Source organism: Hesperophylax consimilis, chromosome 3 (assembly GCF_061612785.1).
Source record: "Hesperophylax consimilis isolate HC1 chromosome 3, BYU_Hcon_1.0, whole genome shotgun sequence".
Taxonomy (NCBI): Eukaryota; Metazoa; Arthropoda; class Insecta; order Trichoptera; family Limnephilidae; genus Hesperophylax; species Hesperophylax consimilis.
The window spans coordinates 27,190,495-27,208,294 of record NC_142838.1 but is presented as its reverse complement, the minus strand read 5'-3'; the positions used below and the strand labels follow the sequence as shown (position 1 = coordinate 27,208,294).

The following is a 17,800-nucleotide window of genomic DNA, read 5'->3' as shown; positions in this document are numbered from 1 at the left end:
TTCCGGGCACGACTGCAGATCGCAAATGAACAAACAACAGTTCACAATGATTAAGTGTTCTTAATTTATTCAACGTAATCTGTTGTTTATACGTTAGCAATCTGCAGTCAACCTTGGGAACGATAACAAGTTGTCGACTTTATTGATCCACCATGCTAGACCAAAAAATTAACATTCTTTAAATTTCGTTTTTAATCTCACTAGGAATAATACCTACACATTAAATTGCATTGTTCTAGTTTATTAGAGAAACAAACAGTTACTTATACATATTTTTTTAAATAATTACACGGTTGCATGAACCAGTGAAGTTTCTGCATTAAATTCATATTATATACAAAGATGTGCAAAATGGGTATCCAAAACCATTTGAAATGCAAAATGGAAATGGGTCAAAACTTTTCCATTTGAAAATGCAAAATGCAAAATGGTTTTTAGAAAAGCATTTCAAATGCAAAATGCAAAATACCTATTTTCAAAATGCATTGAAAATGCAAAATAGTTTCTCAGGTCAAACAATCAAAATAATTATTATACGTCCCGTTGGCGTCATGTATCTTTTATCAGGAGATTTTTCAATGTAGATGAGTGTTTCAGGCTAATAATTATTGCTTGTAAAATAATTGTTAAAATAATTATAGAATTTTTAAACAATTTTGTCATTTAATAATGGACATCAATGTAGAACAAACATATTACATGATGGTAAATCCAAAAACACCACTACAGATTATGAAACCACAAAAAATTTGAGCGGGACTAATGTTGCCAACGCAAAAACATAGAAACTGCTATCTAACATTTAATATTACAGCGTCACGGCCCCATGTTCAGTATTTGAATCAGTATTTTTTGTAATGGTATCACTCAATTGCCAGGGATCCTACCAGGGAGCAACTTGACAAATGTAAATTATCTCTCATAGTGAGGTTGAGGACCGACTGATATTTGGGGCTTATGAAAAAAAGATGAGTGGAGATAGTAGGAAGAATGTTGCAAAAAAGCATTTAAAATGGAAAATGCATTGAGAAAAGCATTTAAAATACAAAATGGTTTTTAGAAAAACATTTAAAATGCAAAATGGAAGATACCCATTTTGCATTTCCATTTGAAATGGATTTATTTGAAATAAAGCACATCTCTGATTATATACAGTAAAACATAAAGTGGAATTGATGGAAAAAGAAATAAATATTAAAATTATACAGATAGATAATGTAAAATTAAACTAAGTACCTATATAAAAATAATTACCAGATAAAATAATGTTCAAAGAAACAAAATAAAGAAAGAAGAACCACATAATTAAAATTAGAATATACATTTGTGATAATACATTACAAAATAATAACTAATAATAATAAGATTTTTTAAATATTTATGTTGAGGGATCAGTAGGATTTATAGGCCCTGTTAGGAGTTCTACTGAGCCGAACCCTCTGATATGAAAATATCTGGAGTCGGTGAATTATTTTCCCATTTGATCTCTGGTGAGTTGACATGTTTTTCTTGTATTGTTTTGTATTTATTTTGCTTATATAATGCACTTGCATAATGTTGATTGACTAGATGATCATTTGTGGAAAAGTGTGAGGAAGGGTTTAGTTTTTCCTATGGGGAAGATTTAACCCGGACATAAAGTCGGAAATTTTATAATGTATTATTCCCAGCAAATTAAAGACAACATTAATAAAATAAAAAGAACTTATTTTTAGATAAGAAAATTAAATTAAAAGGGAGTTCAATGAACAGTATATATAGATTTTAAAACAGACACAGTTAAATGGAAAATATTTCATAAATACATTGAAAAAAATAAACACAGAAGTTAGAGAGTTCCGAAGAAAGAATAAAACTGCTGAGGAAATAGCTTTTAAGAGCTTTTGCCAATATTTTTTTGTTCGTTACTGGAAGTTTTAGGTTACTATATAAGGCGTTGTATTGCTTATATGCGGTGTTGTAAAGAGTTATTTGCAAATTTAGTTGTATAAGTAGATGATGATAAGTGTATTTGATTTTGTGATTGTGTTTTGTTCTGGTGTATGTCCGAATTAAAGACTGGTTTATTGTTGGTGTGTGAGGAGTGTTGAATTATTTCTAGAATTGCAGTTGCGGTGTTATATTTTGGCAGAATCGTAAAAGAAAGTATTTATGTCTATGAGTATATATCTTAGACATGTGTAATGTGTATCCCATGGTAGATGATATATATTCCTTGCAGCTCTATTTTGGATAACTTGTATTTCGTGATAACTTACAGATATTAACACACAGCAGTGCTAGAGGGTTCGTAATTAACAATTTGATTTTACTTATTCCAATGTACATTTAGTAAATTGACCCGACAACAAGTGGAAAATATCAGCGTCTGAAATAATATTATTGTATTTTGTGCTGGTCCTTCTGAAAAATAAATGTTATGTGTAGTTAGCTTTTGAGAGTGGGATGTGGAAGAGTTGGTTTGATATTATGTTTCGTACTGGTCAGAGGATATTAATGTTATGAAGGTCGTTGTCAACAGTGTTGTGGATGACTTTGAATAAGAATTTTTGGTTGGATCTCTTCTATCATCTAGTGTTGATAGTTTATGGAATTACATTTGCCCAACAGGCCTTCCAGATGACAATTATGTATATTATAACTGTAACCGCCATTACCTACCTTACAGTAATAATTTTTAAACAATTTCAATAGGATTTTTTCTACGTTTAATTCTAACTAAATTTTTAGTAATTTTGGTTGTCTTTTCCTGTATGTAAAGTATTTTATGGCAATAATAATAACTAGCAGATAAAAACTGGCTGCCACGGTTTGAAAACGTCAACAGTCCTTTTTGACAATAACAGAGGGCACCACCTCCGTTTACAACAATCCCACACTGTACAGTCATTAGATAACAATACTATCATATAATGTAGTAGATCAGAATATGTTGCTTTATACTGCTTTTAATCTGATTCTTACATTTTTTACAAATAATGATGACAGTCCATAATATTAATAGAGCAATCAATATGTTTTCATTGGATCCAGATCCGATTAAGATAGAAGATTTTGGTTATTTTCAATATAATTAATTACTTCACTGCCACGGCCACGTTCACAACGTTTTGTTTTGATTTTGTTCTGTCCGAAAGCGATGACGTAAATCAGCTCTCACCAACCTAAAAAATCTACCCAACTGATAACTGTATCAAACCACGTAATGATTGGAATCAACCCCTAAAACATGACGTAGTGTGTGCGCTGACATTTGTGACTCTTTGAACATTCAAATCCCTAGCATAAGCACGTCGATAACGGTTTTATCGACAATTATTTGTCAATATTTCCGAGTCCAACTGCAAATACAACAATTCAGTTGAAAAAAAATCAACATTGTCGATAAGACCTATGTGCTTGTGTATTGGAAGTACCTATTTCGATATAATAAATTTAACTCTTTCCACTTATGAAAACAAGCCATTATAAAGTTGCTATACCTATGTAATTGAAATAATACAACAACTCATGTTGAATAAATCTTCTCAATTTAGTTGACATAAATTGGTGTTTACACCGTAGTTGCCAGGAATGTAGACAAATAATCGACATTGTTGATAAAACCTGTGCTTTTGTCTTGGAAGTACCAATTTCGATATAATAAATTTAACTCTTTCCACTTATGAAAAAAAGCCATTCTAAAGGTGCTATACACTAAGAATACGAAATGATGGAGAATTGAACCACGAATTGTCTACATCCGTGGCATTGTCTACATCCGTGGCCAAATCTGCAGAAAATTTCAAGATAGTATAATCTTATTCTTCTTCGTGTCTTTCGGTGTCAAGCATGGATTCAGGTCTCCCTCAAATGTCTCCAGTTTTCCCATCATCAGGTGATGATGGGAATCTCATCATGATATTAGAAAATCTGAACAATCATCTGCTAGCCACACCAATTCCCCGGCATAGTCCCACTTTGTCTTTATCTTGGGATTAATACACTCCATAGTCCTTAGCATAATCACATTTGACCTTTATCTAGCTTCTTATACCCTGTATAGTCCCACTTTGCCTTTAACTTGTTCCCAATCCACTCTACGGTCCCCAGTATAGTCTCACTTGGCCTTGATCTTGCTCGTAAACCACTCTATAGTCCTACTTGGCCTTTATCTTGCACCTAATCCACTCTATCGTCCCCAGTCTATACTAAAGGCCAAGTGGGAATATTCCCACTTGGCATTTATCTAGCTTCTATTCCACTCTATAGTCCCCAGCGTAGTCCCACTTGGCCACTATGTGGCTTCTGATCCACTCTATGGTCCCCAGCATAGGTCCACTTGTTGCCTGGCTCTTTGTGTGGCATCATGACATTCTTGTCGCAACGGGATGTTTGTACTATCGTACAAACTATTTGTTATGTTTGTTTACTGCCCCTTCCTGCATTTAATATGAAACCTTAACAATAAACGATTATTTAATATAAATAAAATTCGATCTATTAAATTGGCGTATTATTATCTAAGCCTGTATATTATTAACAGTGTTTGCAGCAAGCCTCCGAAGATTTGAAGATACGAACATCGGGATTATGGTTCCAACAGTAAGAATGATACTCAATGATATATTGGCCCACTCATCGCCCCACGCGTCTATGAAATATCCATACAATAAAGTGAAGAGAACGCCAAATATCTGAAAAGGGTATAAAAATAATTATAATTATAGCATCCAAATTTTTAATTTTTACCGCTCTGGAATGACTAAGCACGCTGAGATTAAATTACTTTTACTGCATAAACGACTTCTTTATAAGAGAAAGAGTGATTACAACGGATCTCTCAGGGGTAGGACCTTAATCAGTATAATCACTAATCATCGTACAAGTGGTATTCCAGAGTTGTGAAATATCCGAATTTGTGGAGAAATTTAGAATTTAGAATCCGTAATACCGATCCTTATAACACTGTTTAATTCCCAATTAACACAGATATTTCCAAAATCTAACTCTCCTGCAACCGTTTCCACAAACATTATCTCAAACATTACCACAAACATTAGCGCAAACATTTTTGTTTTCTTCCACATTCTGTCTCCTCCCCATAAATACGCCACTCACATACGCTTTGTTGAAACATTGGGGTGCGGTGGGCTTGGCCAGACACATTTTATTTAGTGGTTTGTGGTATCTACGCATACTTTTTTTTTTTACGTCTATGTTCGAAATAATTACAGAAACGTCAAGAAATGTCAAGATTAATTCTGATGAGGAAGAGATTCTTAGGGTTTTAGAGATAAGATTGTAGATGCAAGCACAGATTTTGAGTTAGACCGTACTTATTACCGCGAAATTTCGTAAATGTTTACTGTAAGTATTGTTTGTAAAAACGGTCGCAGGAGACCGGCCTTCAGAAATACATTGATTTGTTAGAAATATTACCTGTGTTGAGGCGTTCAGTAATCCTGCAACAGTCCCTTCAGGTTCAGGGTAAGTGACCTCTGCTCCGTACTCAAACCCGACTGGGTAATAGGCTGCCATGAAAAATCTGAAAATATTAGGATTTTCAATGGTAATTTTTCTATGGTAATGTGGACCTTCAATGTTTTTAAATGTTGTGAGACAAACAGAATGAGCTGCCCTCCGGGCATGGATTCTTTAATTCATTATTTGCCTATGTCATCAGCGCAGTTGTAGTTTTCAGCCGATTAATTTAATTGTTGTTTACGTAATGAAGACATAATCCAACAGGTTACGACACTAGCGAAAGCCTGTCCGTGATATACTTGGTTTCTCTATTCTCTAATATTAATGATTTTTCAAGAGAGCGTAAAATTGAAACTGTTCTCGATTCTATTTTATATTGCAGTCATTCGATAAAGTTAAATGAATCCTTAAATGTTTTAAAAAAACAAATGCCCACCCCAATACAAAGCTGCTAATATACAAAACGTATATGTGTCCAGAGTCCATAGTGAAGGTATAGATGAGCATCCCAACTACAGAAGCAGCGCAGATCCCTACGGTAGTTTCCTTGAAGCGGTGAGTCTTGTCCAGTACGATGCCCATCGCGACGGATCCAAATATCCCAGCAATAACCAGCACCAATCCGATTCTGCCCACATCTTCATTTGCACCCTGAAAAACATTTACAATTTTATTTTAACATTGTACGTTTTTTCGTTCCTTCCAATCAACCAACGATAGTTTTCCATCTGACTTCAAATCGTCGGCAATTTGAATTTGACACGAGTATCTTTTTATTCTTAAAAGATGACCTTTTAAATTCAGTGGCTAATTAAATGCCAAATTTATTGAAAATATAATATTTTCAAACAATCTGAGGCTAAACTAAAGGGTACCAAAAATTACCAGAAAGACCTGAAAGCACCCGAAAAGACATGGAGGGACCTGAAAAAAGCCGAAAGGACCTGAAATAACCTGAAAGGACCAGAAATTACCGAAAATACCAGATATTACCAGAATCGGTCAGAAATTACCAGAAAGGCCCTGAAAGGACCCGAAAGGACCTGAGAGGACCTGAGAGGACCTGAAAGGATCTGAGAGGACCTGGAACGACCTGAATAGAGACCAGCACAAATGTATACGTTTCGTGGAGACGACCAGAACCCTTCAAGGGTTGTAGATATAGATCCGATCCGATGATAATGTTAGTGATTAATAAAAATGAATTACCGGATAGTGAACCAGAACAACTTGGTTCAGGAGAGTGGATATGGCTGCGAAGATGCCCAAATTCATTCCGTATGAAAGCTGGAGTATCATGTAGTCCCTGTTCTTCAACAATCTCATGATTGACTTGATGTAGCTGTCTTCGGGGGTAGGCACATTCATGATACACTGGGCAGGCGATGGCGGGATAGGAGGAGCGTCGTTGAAAACTGACACAATTAATAAAACTAATCATTTTAAATCGTCTTAAAAGCTCACACCGTGACACCTGTAGAATACAGGGGACCGGTGGGGCACCCGGGATTTTGTCTTGGGGGAGGGCGGGAGGTGGTGGTTAAATTAATGAAAAAAAGAAACAAAAAACAGAAATTTTACAGATGTTCTTACGTACATGTGAAGAAGCCAATTTCATAATTAGGATACATACATAATTAGGGGTATAAATATTTCCATATTTTTCAATACCGCACTAGAATCAGAACTGTCATTTTTCCACTAACATTATTTTTTTTAAATCGATTTATAACATAATTTGATTTCAATAACAAACTCTGTCTTTCAAATCAAATACAGATGTTTCCAATAAGAGGTGTTATTTTGATATTCAATCGTAAAAGATCAATGGTTTCGTTGATTGTGTGGCACGCAGCGCCGTCTTGTTGAAAGTAAACGTTGTCTAGATCAATACCATCGAATTCCGGCCAAAAAAATCATTAATAATCTCTCTATAGCGCAATCCATTCACCGTAACTGTTGCTCCAGCCTCATTTTCGAAAAAGTAAGGTCCAATGACTCCGCCGGACCATAAACCGCATCAAACAGTCACACGTTGAGGATAGAGAGGCTTTTCAACAATAACTCTTGGGTTTTTCGAGCCCCAGATGCGACAATTTTGCTTGTTGACCAAGCCACCGTGGTGGAAATGGGCCTCATAACTCAAGATGATTTGCATTTTATTCACTCAAGTGAATTTCAATAATTTCAGTGCGTTGTTGAAGCGTGTATCGTTCCATTTTTATTAATGGCGTAGTTTCTACTTGTCAAATCTCAAAAAATGACAGCTTCAAAAGTAATATCTACTGAAATAACGGGCTATTCAAAATAACACCTCTTATTGGAAAGCCCTGTACATGATTGGTTAAAAACTATCATATTTTATCCTTGCAAGGCACAATTCGTGAAAATTTTCCATCGTGAAGTTCAGTCCAAAATCTAGTGATAGGTACACATTAAATTCTCCGTTTCTGTAATTTTCATCTCCTCTAAGTCTGGATTCAATCCCAATCTTCCATATAATTTTGAAATTTGCGTATTTTATCAAAATTGATATAAATTCACCTTCCCTCTCTCCATAATTTTAAATGATGGCCTAGAATAATAACCCCGAAGGGTGAAAGCCAGAAACAATTGAAAAAAACTATCATAATTCACTGTACTTGAGCCAGAACCAGTTGAAGTAAAAAAGATTAAAAACCATTACAAGCATTACACATGCATAAAATTCTACGCATCTTCTTGGAAAAACATCTATTTTTGGGGGGGGGGTTGGTGGTCCCGGCCCCTTTTTCTCTTCCTCCTGGTTGCTCCAATGATATATGTGGTATAAGGGATACTTATTTTTTATAAGCAATAATTATTAGCCTGAAACACTCATCCACATTGAAAAATCTCCTGATAAAAGATACATGACGCCAACGGGACGAAAAATATTGTTTTAAACATTAGTTCACCAAAAAATAATAATTAAGGGATACTTGTTCGTACTTGTCTAGCACGATCGTCGCGTATCTTGACGCGTAAATAAAATTAAAGTACAGTAAAAACGTTAAGTGAATTTAAAGTAGCTTGAAGCGCGTAAGCCAGCCAATTGAAGAGCAAAGCCTGGATTATTCTTTCAACTCATAATATTAAAGTATATTTAAAAACAAAAGTATTTTCAATCACCGCCTGTAGTTATAGGATGAAGAAATCTTTCATCGTGACATAATTATGGTATGAAATAGATATGTAGGTACTACTCACAGATGATCATTAAAATCGTTATGGCTGTTGACATCCCAACCATGGTGTAAAACATGACCATTAGATCTTCGCCAACCAGATCTTTGTCATCATTGTTTTTTACCATAATGGGTGGGATCAAGAATCCAAGAGCCACACCAAACTGAAAAAAGAACATGTATGAGTGTTCGGAATTATGCGCACAGCAGATACAGCTACATAATAATATTGTTGACAGAGAAGGATGACAAAAAAGAAGAAATAAAGTGCTCCTTATTACTTATGCTATTTACACACGGTTTCCGGAAACTTACATCAAATACTAAGTCGATTTCGTGGTATAACTCTATTTTAATTTATGCTTTTATTTTGAAGTAAATCTAGTCCGAAGTTGGAGTTTTAAGGTAAAATTTGAAAAATGTCATTAATTATTTTTTTTTGTTTTATTCGTAAAACTAAATTTAATTTAAGAAAAAATTAATATTAATCAATTTTAATAATATCATTTTTAAGTACAGCAAGTATTTTGGTTTTTATAATTGTTACAAGGCCCTTTTCAAACTGTGGTCTTGAAATCCGAAACAGCCAGATATATATTAAAATTGAAATATATCTCTAGGGGGATAATATCAGCTGTTTAATGTATTTAAAATACGAAGATCAAGAAGTTAAGCGTAGATCCGATTACAAAAGGTTTTTTTTTATTTTAGTTGGATAGATTTAAAAAATGTTAAGATTTTTTTGTGATGAGTTTTCGGACACCGTTTATATTTAAAAATTATTATCTTCAAATAAAAAAGTGGATTTCACGCTTTACCTACATTTATAATTTTCGTTATGAAAATGACGTCAAGTAAAAGTGATGAATCTTGAAAACGATAAAAGATTACATTTATGCATTCAGATTCACTCCAATCCGATAATACGATACCAATTATTTTTTACATTTTTTTTAATGATAAACAATGCAGATCCAATCATTTTCTAATAAAACACATGCATACAATATACTTCTATTGGAAGTTTCTTTAAGTTTTCAAGCTCTTTAAAAGGGTGTTATTTTTAAGATGAAGAGTTAAAAAAGTAATTAGTAGAAAAAAAGCTAAATTATTATAAAAACACATCTGTTATTTATCATGGCTACAGGTATGAAAAAAAATCACAATGTTTCTTTCAATGGTACTTAACTCAGATGTCGAGAGATTACTTTTAACATTTGAACACAAAAACATAGGGAGATCAGATATAGAAAAAAAAACTTAAAATCATGAACATAACACAAAACTAATTTAACATAGTTACAGCGGCGAGTAGCAGGCGTCCCCGGTGCGGGCCAAAACTGTTGGTAAATTTTGCCAACATTCGCGGCCTGCACACAAATTTAAATTCCGTTCATCACCATCTTTTGTCCCAACGTCCCAACCTTCTTTTCCTATCCGAAACTCAGATAGCCGAGCCGCCAGACTCCTCCTATATGGACTGCCTGGGCTTTACCCTTGCAAGCAAGTTCCGACTCAAAGGAGGAGTCTGCCTCTATAGTCGAGCTGACGTCAACTGTGTACGACTATTGAGTCTGGAAAACTCCAGATTCGACGTAATGTGGGCGTCAATCTTGCCAGTACGGCAAGATTCTACGCATGTCTATACCGCTCACCGAACCATAGCGAATCAGACACTTCCGAACTCTTCAAACATTTGAGCGATACTATTGATGATCTCTTGCCCCGCTACCCTTCGGCCGAGTTTATTGTTCTGGGGGACTTCAATGTTCATAACGAACCATGGTTGAAGTTCTCAGGCCCAACGGACTCGGTTGGCCGACAGGCGGAATCCTTTGCCATTTGCTACGGATTAGAGCAACTGATTCAAGAGCCTACAAGGGTTCCTGATGTCCAGACTCACCGCTCCAATCTGTTAGATCTATTCTTAACTACTGTGCCACACAGTTATAAGATTGACGTCACAGCGCCTCTGGGATCATCCGACCACTGCCTAGTGACGACATCAATCCCCGTTAGCCTCAGACCAACCAAAGAGAGGCTGAGGAGAAAAGTGTGGCACTATAGGTCAGCAGATTGGTTCGGTATGCGGGCCCATTTCAACGCTTTTCCGTGGTCTGCTGTTTGTTTTCGGACTTCGGACCCTTCAAGATGTGCCCAGGAGATTGGTGAAGTCATCAAATCGGCGATGGATGGCTTCATACAATCGACTACTAAAGAAACTGGTGTGGGTTCAAAGCCGTGGTTCAGTCGACAATGCTCCGAAGCAGTTCGACGAAAAAACGCGGCTTACCGAGCCTACAACACATCTCGAACGCCCGAAAGCAGATCAGCATACAACAAATCGGCAAAGGAATGCAAGAGAATCATTAATAGGTCAAAATTCAAACACGACCTGCAGATCAGCAAAAAGCTGGCTGCCTGCCCGCATGGCAGCAGAGCATTCTGGTCGTTTGCGGGCTCAATAGGTCGGAATTTTTGCAAACCCAGTTTGCCACCTCTTACCAGACCTGACGGCTTACTAGCAAACACCGCCACCGAAAAGGCTAACCTATTAGGGAAAATGTTTGCGGAAAACTCGACCCTCGATGACGGAGGTGCTGTTCCGCCGTCGGTTCCTCACTGCGGCTCTATATGAAAAAGCTGAGGATCCGGCATCGGGATGTACTCCACGTTATACGGGGGCTCGATGTTAACAAAACTAGTGGACCTGATGGAACACTCTAACCCGGCTAACTACCGCCCCATAGCGATCACATCAGTTCTGTCCAAAGTGATGGAACGTGTGATCAACGACAAACTGCTCACATACCTCAAGAAGAACAAAATTATCAACGACCGTCAATACGGATTCCGGCGGAACCGCTCGTGCGGTGATCTTCTCGCGTATGTGACGCATGTTTGGGGGCGGTGCCTGGAACTTCACGGTCAGATCCAAACGGTCGCACTAGACATATCCAAGGCCTTTGACCGGGTCTGGCACCGAGGACTTGTCAACAAATTGCCTTCTTACGGACTTCCCGCATCCCTGTGTACGTGGATTGCTGACTTTTTAAGGGATAGGTCGATTCAGGCGGTTGCTGACGGTTTCACCTCTTCCTCGCACTCCATAAATGCTGGCGTCCCACAGGGATCGGTTCTGTCTCCGACTTTGTTTTTGTTGCACATCAATGACCTTTTGACATGTGCACCGATTCATTGTTACGCGGATGACAGTGCAGTTCATGATAGCTTTTTGTTTGACAAGCCCCCAAAGGGCACACAAACTCCAACGGCTCGGAGGGCTTTGAAGCAAAGAATGGATGGTTATCTCGAGAGTATTTCCTCCTGGGGTAAAAATAATCTCGTCGAATTTAATGTTTCAAAGACCCAATCCTGTCTGATTACGTCTAAAAGGGATCCAAATGATAATCTAGTCTCCTTCAACGGAAGCAATCTTCCGAACAGGCCTTCCATTGATATGCTTGGTGTAACTATAAGTGACCAGCTCAGGTACGGGGGCTCCATCGAAGCCAAAGTAAAGTTGGCCTCTCAGAAGCTGGGCGTACTGTACAGGGCCCGCAGATACTTTAATAGTATACAACTGCTGACCCTGTACAAATCGCAAGTGCGTCCTACTGTCGAATTTGGCAGCCATTTCTGGTTCGGAGCCCCTAAATACCTGAAAAAAACCCTTGAATCTGTGCAAAAACGGGCGGTCCGTTTGATAGATTCCCCAATCTTAACAAACGGACTGCAATCTTTAGAGCACAGGCGTCAGGTAGGTATGCTGTCCTTGTTCTATCGGTATTACAATGGAAGATGCTCTGAGGAACTAGCGTCATTGATCCCTTCGGCACCGGTGCGTAGTCGAGATACACGCCAAACGCGCGCCCAACATTTGTACACGGTTGACATTTGTCACATGAGAACGGGTCGCTTCTACGATTCGTTCTTAAGTTCAACAGCTCGGCTGTGGAACGAACTGCCGGCGTCTGTGTTTCCTCCCTCCTACAACATGGGACTCTTCAAGACCCATGTTCACTCCTTCCTCTCCACAAAAAGACCCTCCACACAGCATCCCCAAAGATGACATTGGCCCTGAGGGAAATTATTTTCTTCAGGGCCTCCTGAGTGGAGTTAATATAAAAAATAAAATAAAATAAAAGTCTTAAATGGTAGGCACTTAGGTACCTGATTTGCAGCGACGCCGATGCCGCACGCTGTGGAAACCTGGTCGGCTCCAAACCACACGGCGGCCAGGAGGGCGGGCTGCCCCAGGATGAAGGTGGTGGCTGCCCCCGCGATGGAATGGCCCAGGAACCCCACCCAGAACAGGTCCCTGCCCACCGAGAGCAGCTTCACCCAACACCCCAACGTGTTGCCTATGGCGCCTATCAGGGCTGTGTAGCGCAAACCCTGGAAGCTCAAAACTATTTACTATTTCTACATTACTGTTCTTCCGGTTTTACATATTGAGTTTAAGGAATTGTCTTTAACCTTAAAATTAACGACCTTAGGATAAGGAATTAACATTGTTATGGATCGTTAACATAGAAATTAGCAAATTTTTCGCTAACTACGATTCCATTAGTTTATTTGTTTTTCTTTTTCACTGCCATGGTTGTTAATTTCATGGCAAAGGACATTCCTAATCCTTAGGTAGTCGTACCAAAATCGCCCGTCGACCTTAGTATCGAACCCAGTCTTCATAGAAATGTTAAAATTAAGGGGGAACGGAGAAAAATTATGTTAAAAAAGTGACAGCATGCCAATTTCCTGATAAATTGATTTCAGTCAATCAAGTATGACAAGTATGTCAAGAAAGTATGGAGAACATGCGTTCTTCTCCCAATAAATATGACGGAATTCTATAATATCAGTAAAAAAAAAAATCAATTTTTGTATGAACACGTGTTCCGTTGTCCTCATAAAACATTCGCTTTTAACTGATACTTTGTTAGAGGCCTGCAGTTCCGTTTTTAACAGGAAAACTAATAATTTGACCAGATTTTTAATAAATTAACAGTAAGTTTATGTCAGTAAAGTTTCTCAGGTCATGCATTAAGAATGCCGGAACTCGAATTCCGCTGAAAATTCGTAGTGTAATTCCAGAGGAAAGACATCCAATAGGCTGCTCCGGTCAGAGCTGAGAGAGGCAACTCCAGAGGTTGTTCGAGGAGAGGCTGGACCTGCACAGGACTGGGACGCCTGGAGTCGCCTTGCCGAAGCGGTAGGTCCCCAAACCGAACAGGATAAGGGGAAGAAGATGATGACTATTTTTCAAGCTCATCATACATAAGGAAGCTTGTTACCACGATGGAATGAACAGTATTGATTCAGCGCAAGCTGAATTATTCACCGTTGAATTTGTCGGCCGATTATTTCAACCACTTTAAAATCTCAACATTTTAGTTTTGATTTTGTTGACTTTTTAGAGTCTAGAACAACTATTAAAGTTTTACGTTATTATGGGCTTATATTGGTTTTATACCGCTTTTGCCAAATAATTTAACAATTTTGTAAACTGATGATTTTCTGCTTGTTTATTTATAATCCATATTTTTTCACTTGACACGAAATATAGTTATATTCCACTGGTTACCATGAAACAGGTTGCCACCTGCTATGGTGATTTATCGTATATATCTATTGCATATCCATAAATGTCTTCATTAAACACCATGTATTTTACAAAAAAAAAAAAAAGAAAAAAAAAATTGATTCACAGAATAAAATTATTCCAAAGGAGAAAATAAGTGTGTATTGTGGTGAGCACGTTGAGTTTCGATTGGGGAAATACCTTTGTGGTTTAAATTCGTATTGTATACTTATCTTATTCTTAATATATAAAAATCACATGTCACTATGTTCGTACACGCTAATCTCCGAAACTGTCCAACCGATTTCAATTAAATTTTGTGAATATGTAAGGTTGGTTTCAGCTTGACATATAGGATATTTATTTGAACCCGATAGGTGTATTTTTCAGATTTCTCATCCAAAAATACATATTACCACAAATCAACCACAACTTCCCTATAGTGGTCTGTGGCAGGATACCTTCTTATATTATAAAATGAATTCCAATTGGGTGAGTTAAATTCTAACTGATTTATATTCTTAATACATAAAAATTTGTGCTCGCAAAACACGAAAAGTGGTCGACCGATATCGCTGAAAATTTCAAAGTTTGTTGTTATTAGTGCCAGGAGTGTTTAGATATGTTTAAATGGTAAAAGAAGTGAGAGAAGCCCCAGGAATACTTAACGCAATATCTCTGCACCAAAATGAGATACGGAATCGAATTAATGTAGTCTTTTAACAGTAACATTGAGATATATTGTAGTGAATGGTGGAAGAAGTCGGAGGCGAGCGAGAAAGACATTAGCAATAGCGAAGCATTGCGGGGAATCCACTAGTATTGTTTAAATTGGAATCCAAAGAGGGATATAAAAAAAAACAGCAAATCAATAAAACAGAACGTAAAAAGGAAATGTTCGTGCAACTTTTGCATGATTTTCCTAAATATTGGCCATTTCATCCGTCCGCGGTTATCCTCATATCTGGTAGGTACCTATTTAGTTCCCCAATGATATTAGACTTTTTCATGGACTTTTGATAAATGTTTCAAAATTATCGCAGACTTTTAACAATTTTTAAATGTGCAGATAATCACAATTTCAAAAAGCTTAACGTTATTCTATTCAGGAGTCTAAAATATATCAAAGTTAATGTAGTCAGCAACGGTATCGATGGCACTGCCATTGATGACAAAGTGCGCTATGTGCTCAATATTGTTTACATTTTAGGCCTCGTTGACCTACTAAAACCAACGAATCATTAAATCCAGTCAGGCAACGCTAAGCCTCCAGTGAAAAATTTAAATTCCATCTGAATTTCATGGTGCGTACTTATTTGGCGGGACCGGGGTATCTAGCACAGTTGATCGATAAATATTTTATCGATAATATCAGTAACTTTTCATCGTCCCCGAGCATGACTGCAGATCGCTAACGTACAGACTAGGTTGTGAATTGTGTTTTTTTTCATTTGCGATCTGCTGTCATGCTCTGGAACGACGACAAGTTACCGTCCATATCGATAAAACCTTTATCGATCAACAGTCCTAGATACCAAGGTTGTCTTGTAAAATGATTGTTTGAAATATCATAATTTAGAGCAGTGCCGCCAGACTACAACACGATGCACAATCCGGTCTTTTTTTAGGCGTCCCGCAAATTAGCCATATTATTATGTTTAGGTGTATGTTTTGTTAGAAACCCTTTGTTACGAAAATTGGATGACACCACGGTTAGTATGACTAAAGAAACATTTGACTGTGAACATAATAATAGCAGTGGTGGTTAGGTACACTCAAATGAGATACGTTTAATGTAATGGAGATGAGTCGTCGACGATCAACGTTTTTGCACTCTCGTCGCTTCATATGAACATTGACTCTAATTCGCAAATCGCAGCGACATTAGCCCAGGGTCACGGCATTTACCATTGACCACAGTGACACACCGGTCGCCAAAACCATTATAAATTATGACATTCAGTTCAGTTTCAGTTTCAGTGCCGGCAACCCGGGCGTTTATTCAAGGTTGGTTCTGTACAGATTTTTTTTTCATTACCCTCCTCACTAGACATAGTCTGTTCTGAGGCTGGTAATTAACATTGTGTAGAGATTAGTGTTTTTTATGGCACAGGTTTGAAACTCAAACAAATTTACTAAATAATATAAATAATGACTGTGGAGTAATTGAACTGCGAACATTTTAACGACTTTCTTTAGATACCCAACAAAAGACAAATTAAAGACACATATGCCGGCACTTACATATCGTGAATACGAAAACGAATTTCGCCAACAAACTTTAACCAGTGATTCCTGCGCTTATTTGAAGTTGAGTTCAAAATTTAGATTGCATTTTGGTTTCCGGTGGAGTTTTTTGTTTTTCAAATTTAAAAAATAATATTGTTTCACATGCCGTGAAAGGTCACTCAGCCGAGTAACCGACCAACCCACCCGACCCGATCCTAATTCTCCAATATCTATAGAATTAGTTTTATCTTTTTTGATGAATAAAAAAGACAGCGGAGGCCTAAATGCCATCTGCACTATCTACAGTTTTTGTGGTCCAAATAAACCCAGGAATCACTGGTTAAAGTTTGTCGTGCACGTCCGATACACATGTATAAATAACAACAAATATCCCTTACATCAAATTTCTGTAAATAAATGAATAATTAATATTAATAATTACATATTTGTCCTGAAACCAACAAGTAGGGAAGACAAGCACAAGGTAGGTGATCATGAAAATCATGGCAGTCATATCCACCCATGTGGTGGTGATGCCATAGTAGTCCGTCACAACGTCAGCGATGACTGAGTACTGGATCCATTGCATCCCACTCAAAGCAGAGCTCACCGAATAAAGTCCCAAAACAATCCATCGTCTTTTAAAAACTTTATATTCAACTCCTTCGAGATTTTTTTCTGAACTATTTGAACTTTGTAGAATTTCCGTCGACACATTTGCCTCCATTGTATATTTAGGTTTAACTTTTATTATATTCAGATCACAATTTAACAGATTGATTTCACAGTCTACACACAATGAAGTCCGGCCAGCTAAAACGACTCTCTGATTCAATTTATATGTGTGTAGGTTCTTAACCTGCTGTTAAATACAATACAACATACTTGAATAACCACTCAAATGTGAGTGTGCATAAATTACAGTGACGACAATTGAAATTTGCTAACAATATTATTTAAAAGCGTGGCTCGATTATAAACTGATTAGATTAATAACTATCTCATCTGGAATGTTGTTTATTTTACTGCCAGGCAGCTGTATTAGTGCCTGCGATACATGAGTCCCACTGCACGGTGCCAATGGGACTATGGCATATTTAGAATATTTAGAGACGCTGAGAGTTGAGGTATGGAAAGAGAAAGGATTGAGAAAGATCGGGGAACAGAACAGGTTTTTTAGATCTCTCATTAAAGACCATTGAATAAAGAAGAAAACTAGAAGTGACTTCCGTACAAATTTGAATGAAAATGTTCCATTTAGCCATCCTCCCTTGACGGCCTCCGTGGTCGAGTGGTAAGACTCTCAACTAGCAATTCG

General features: G+C 37.3%; 1 protein-coding gene across 1 annotated transcript; it reads right to left on the bottom strand.

Moving 5' to 3' along the window:
* Window positions 1-3,790: 3,790 nt before the first annotated feature.
* On the bottom strand, window positions 3,791-17,357 carry LOC149425199 (choline/ethanolamine transporter flvcr2a-like). The gene is made up of 7 exons (XM_089651007.1): window positions 16,925-17,357; window positions 12,846-13,070; window positions 8,695-8,836; window positions 6,676-6,881; window positions 5,903-6,117; window positions 5,422-5,527; window positions 3,791-4,676 (listed from the first exon to the last, which is right to left on the bottom strand). The coding sequence occupies exons 1-7, from the start codon at window positions 17,207-17,209 to the stop codon at window positions 4,503-4,505; spliced, it is 1,353 nt and encodes a 450-aa protein (XP_089507133.1). The 5' UTR covers window positions 17,210-17,357; the 3' UTR covers window positions 3,791-4,502.
* Between the last annotated feature and the right edge of the window lie 443 nt (window positions 17,358-17,800).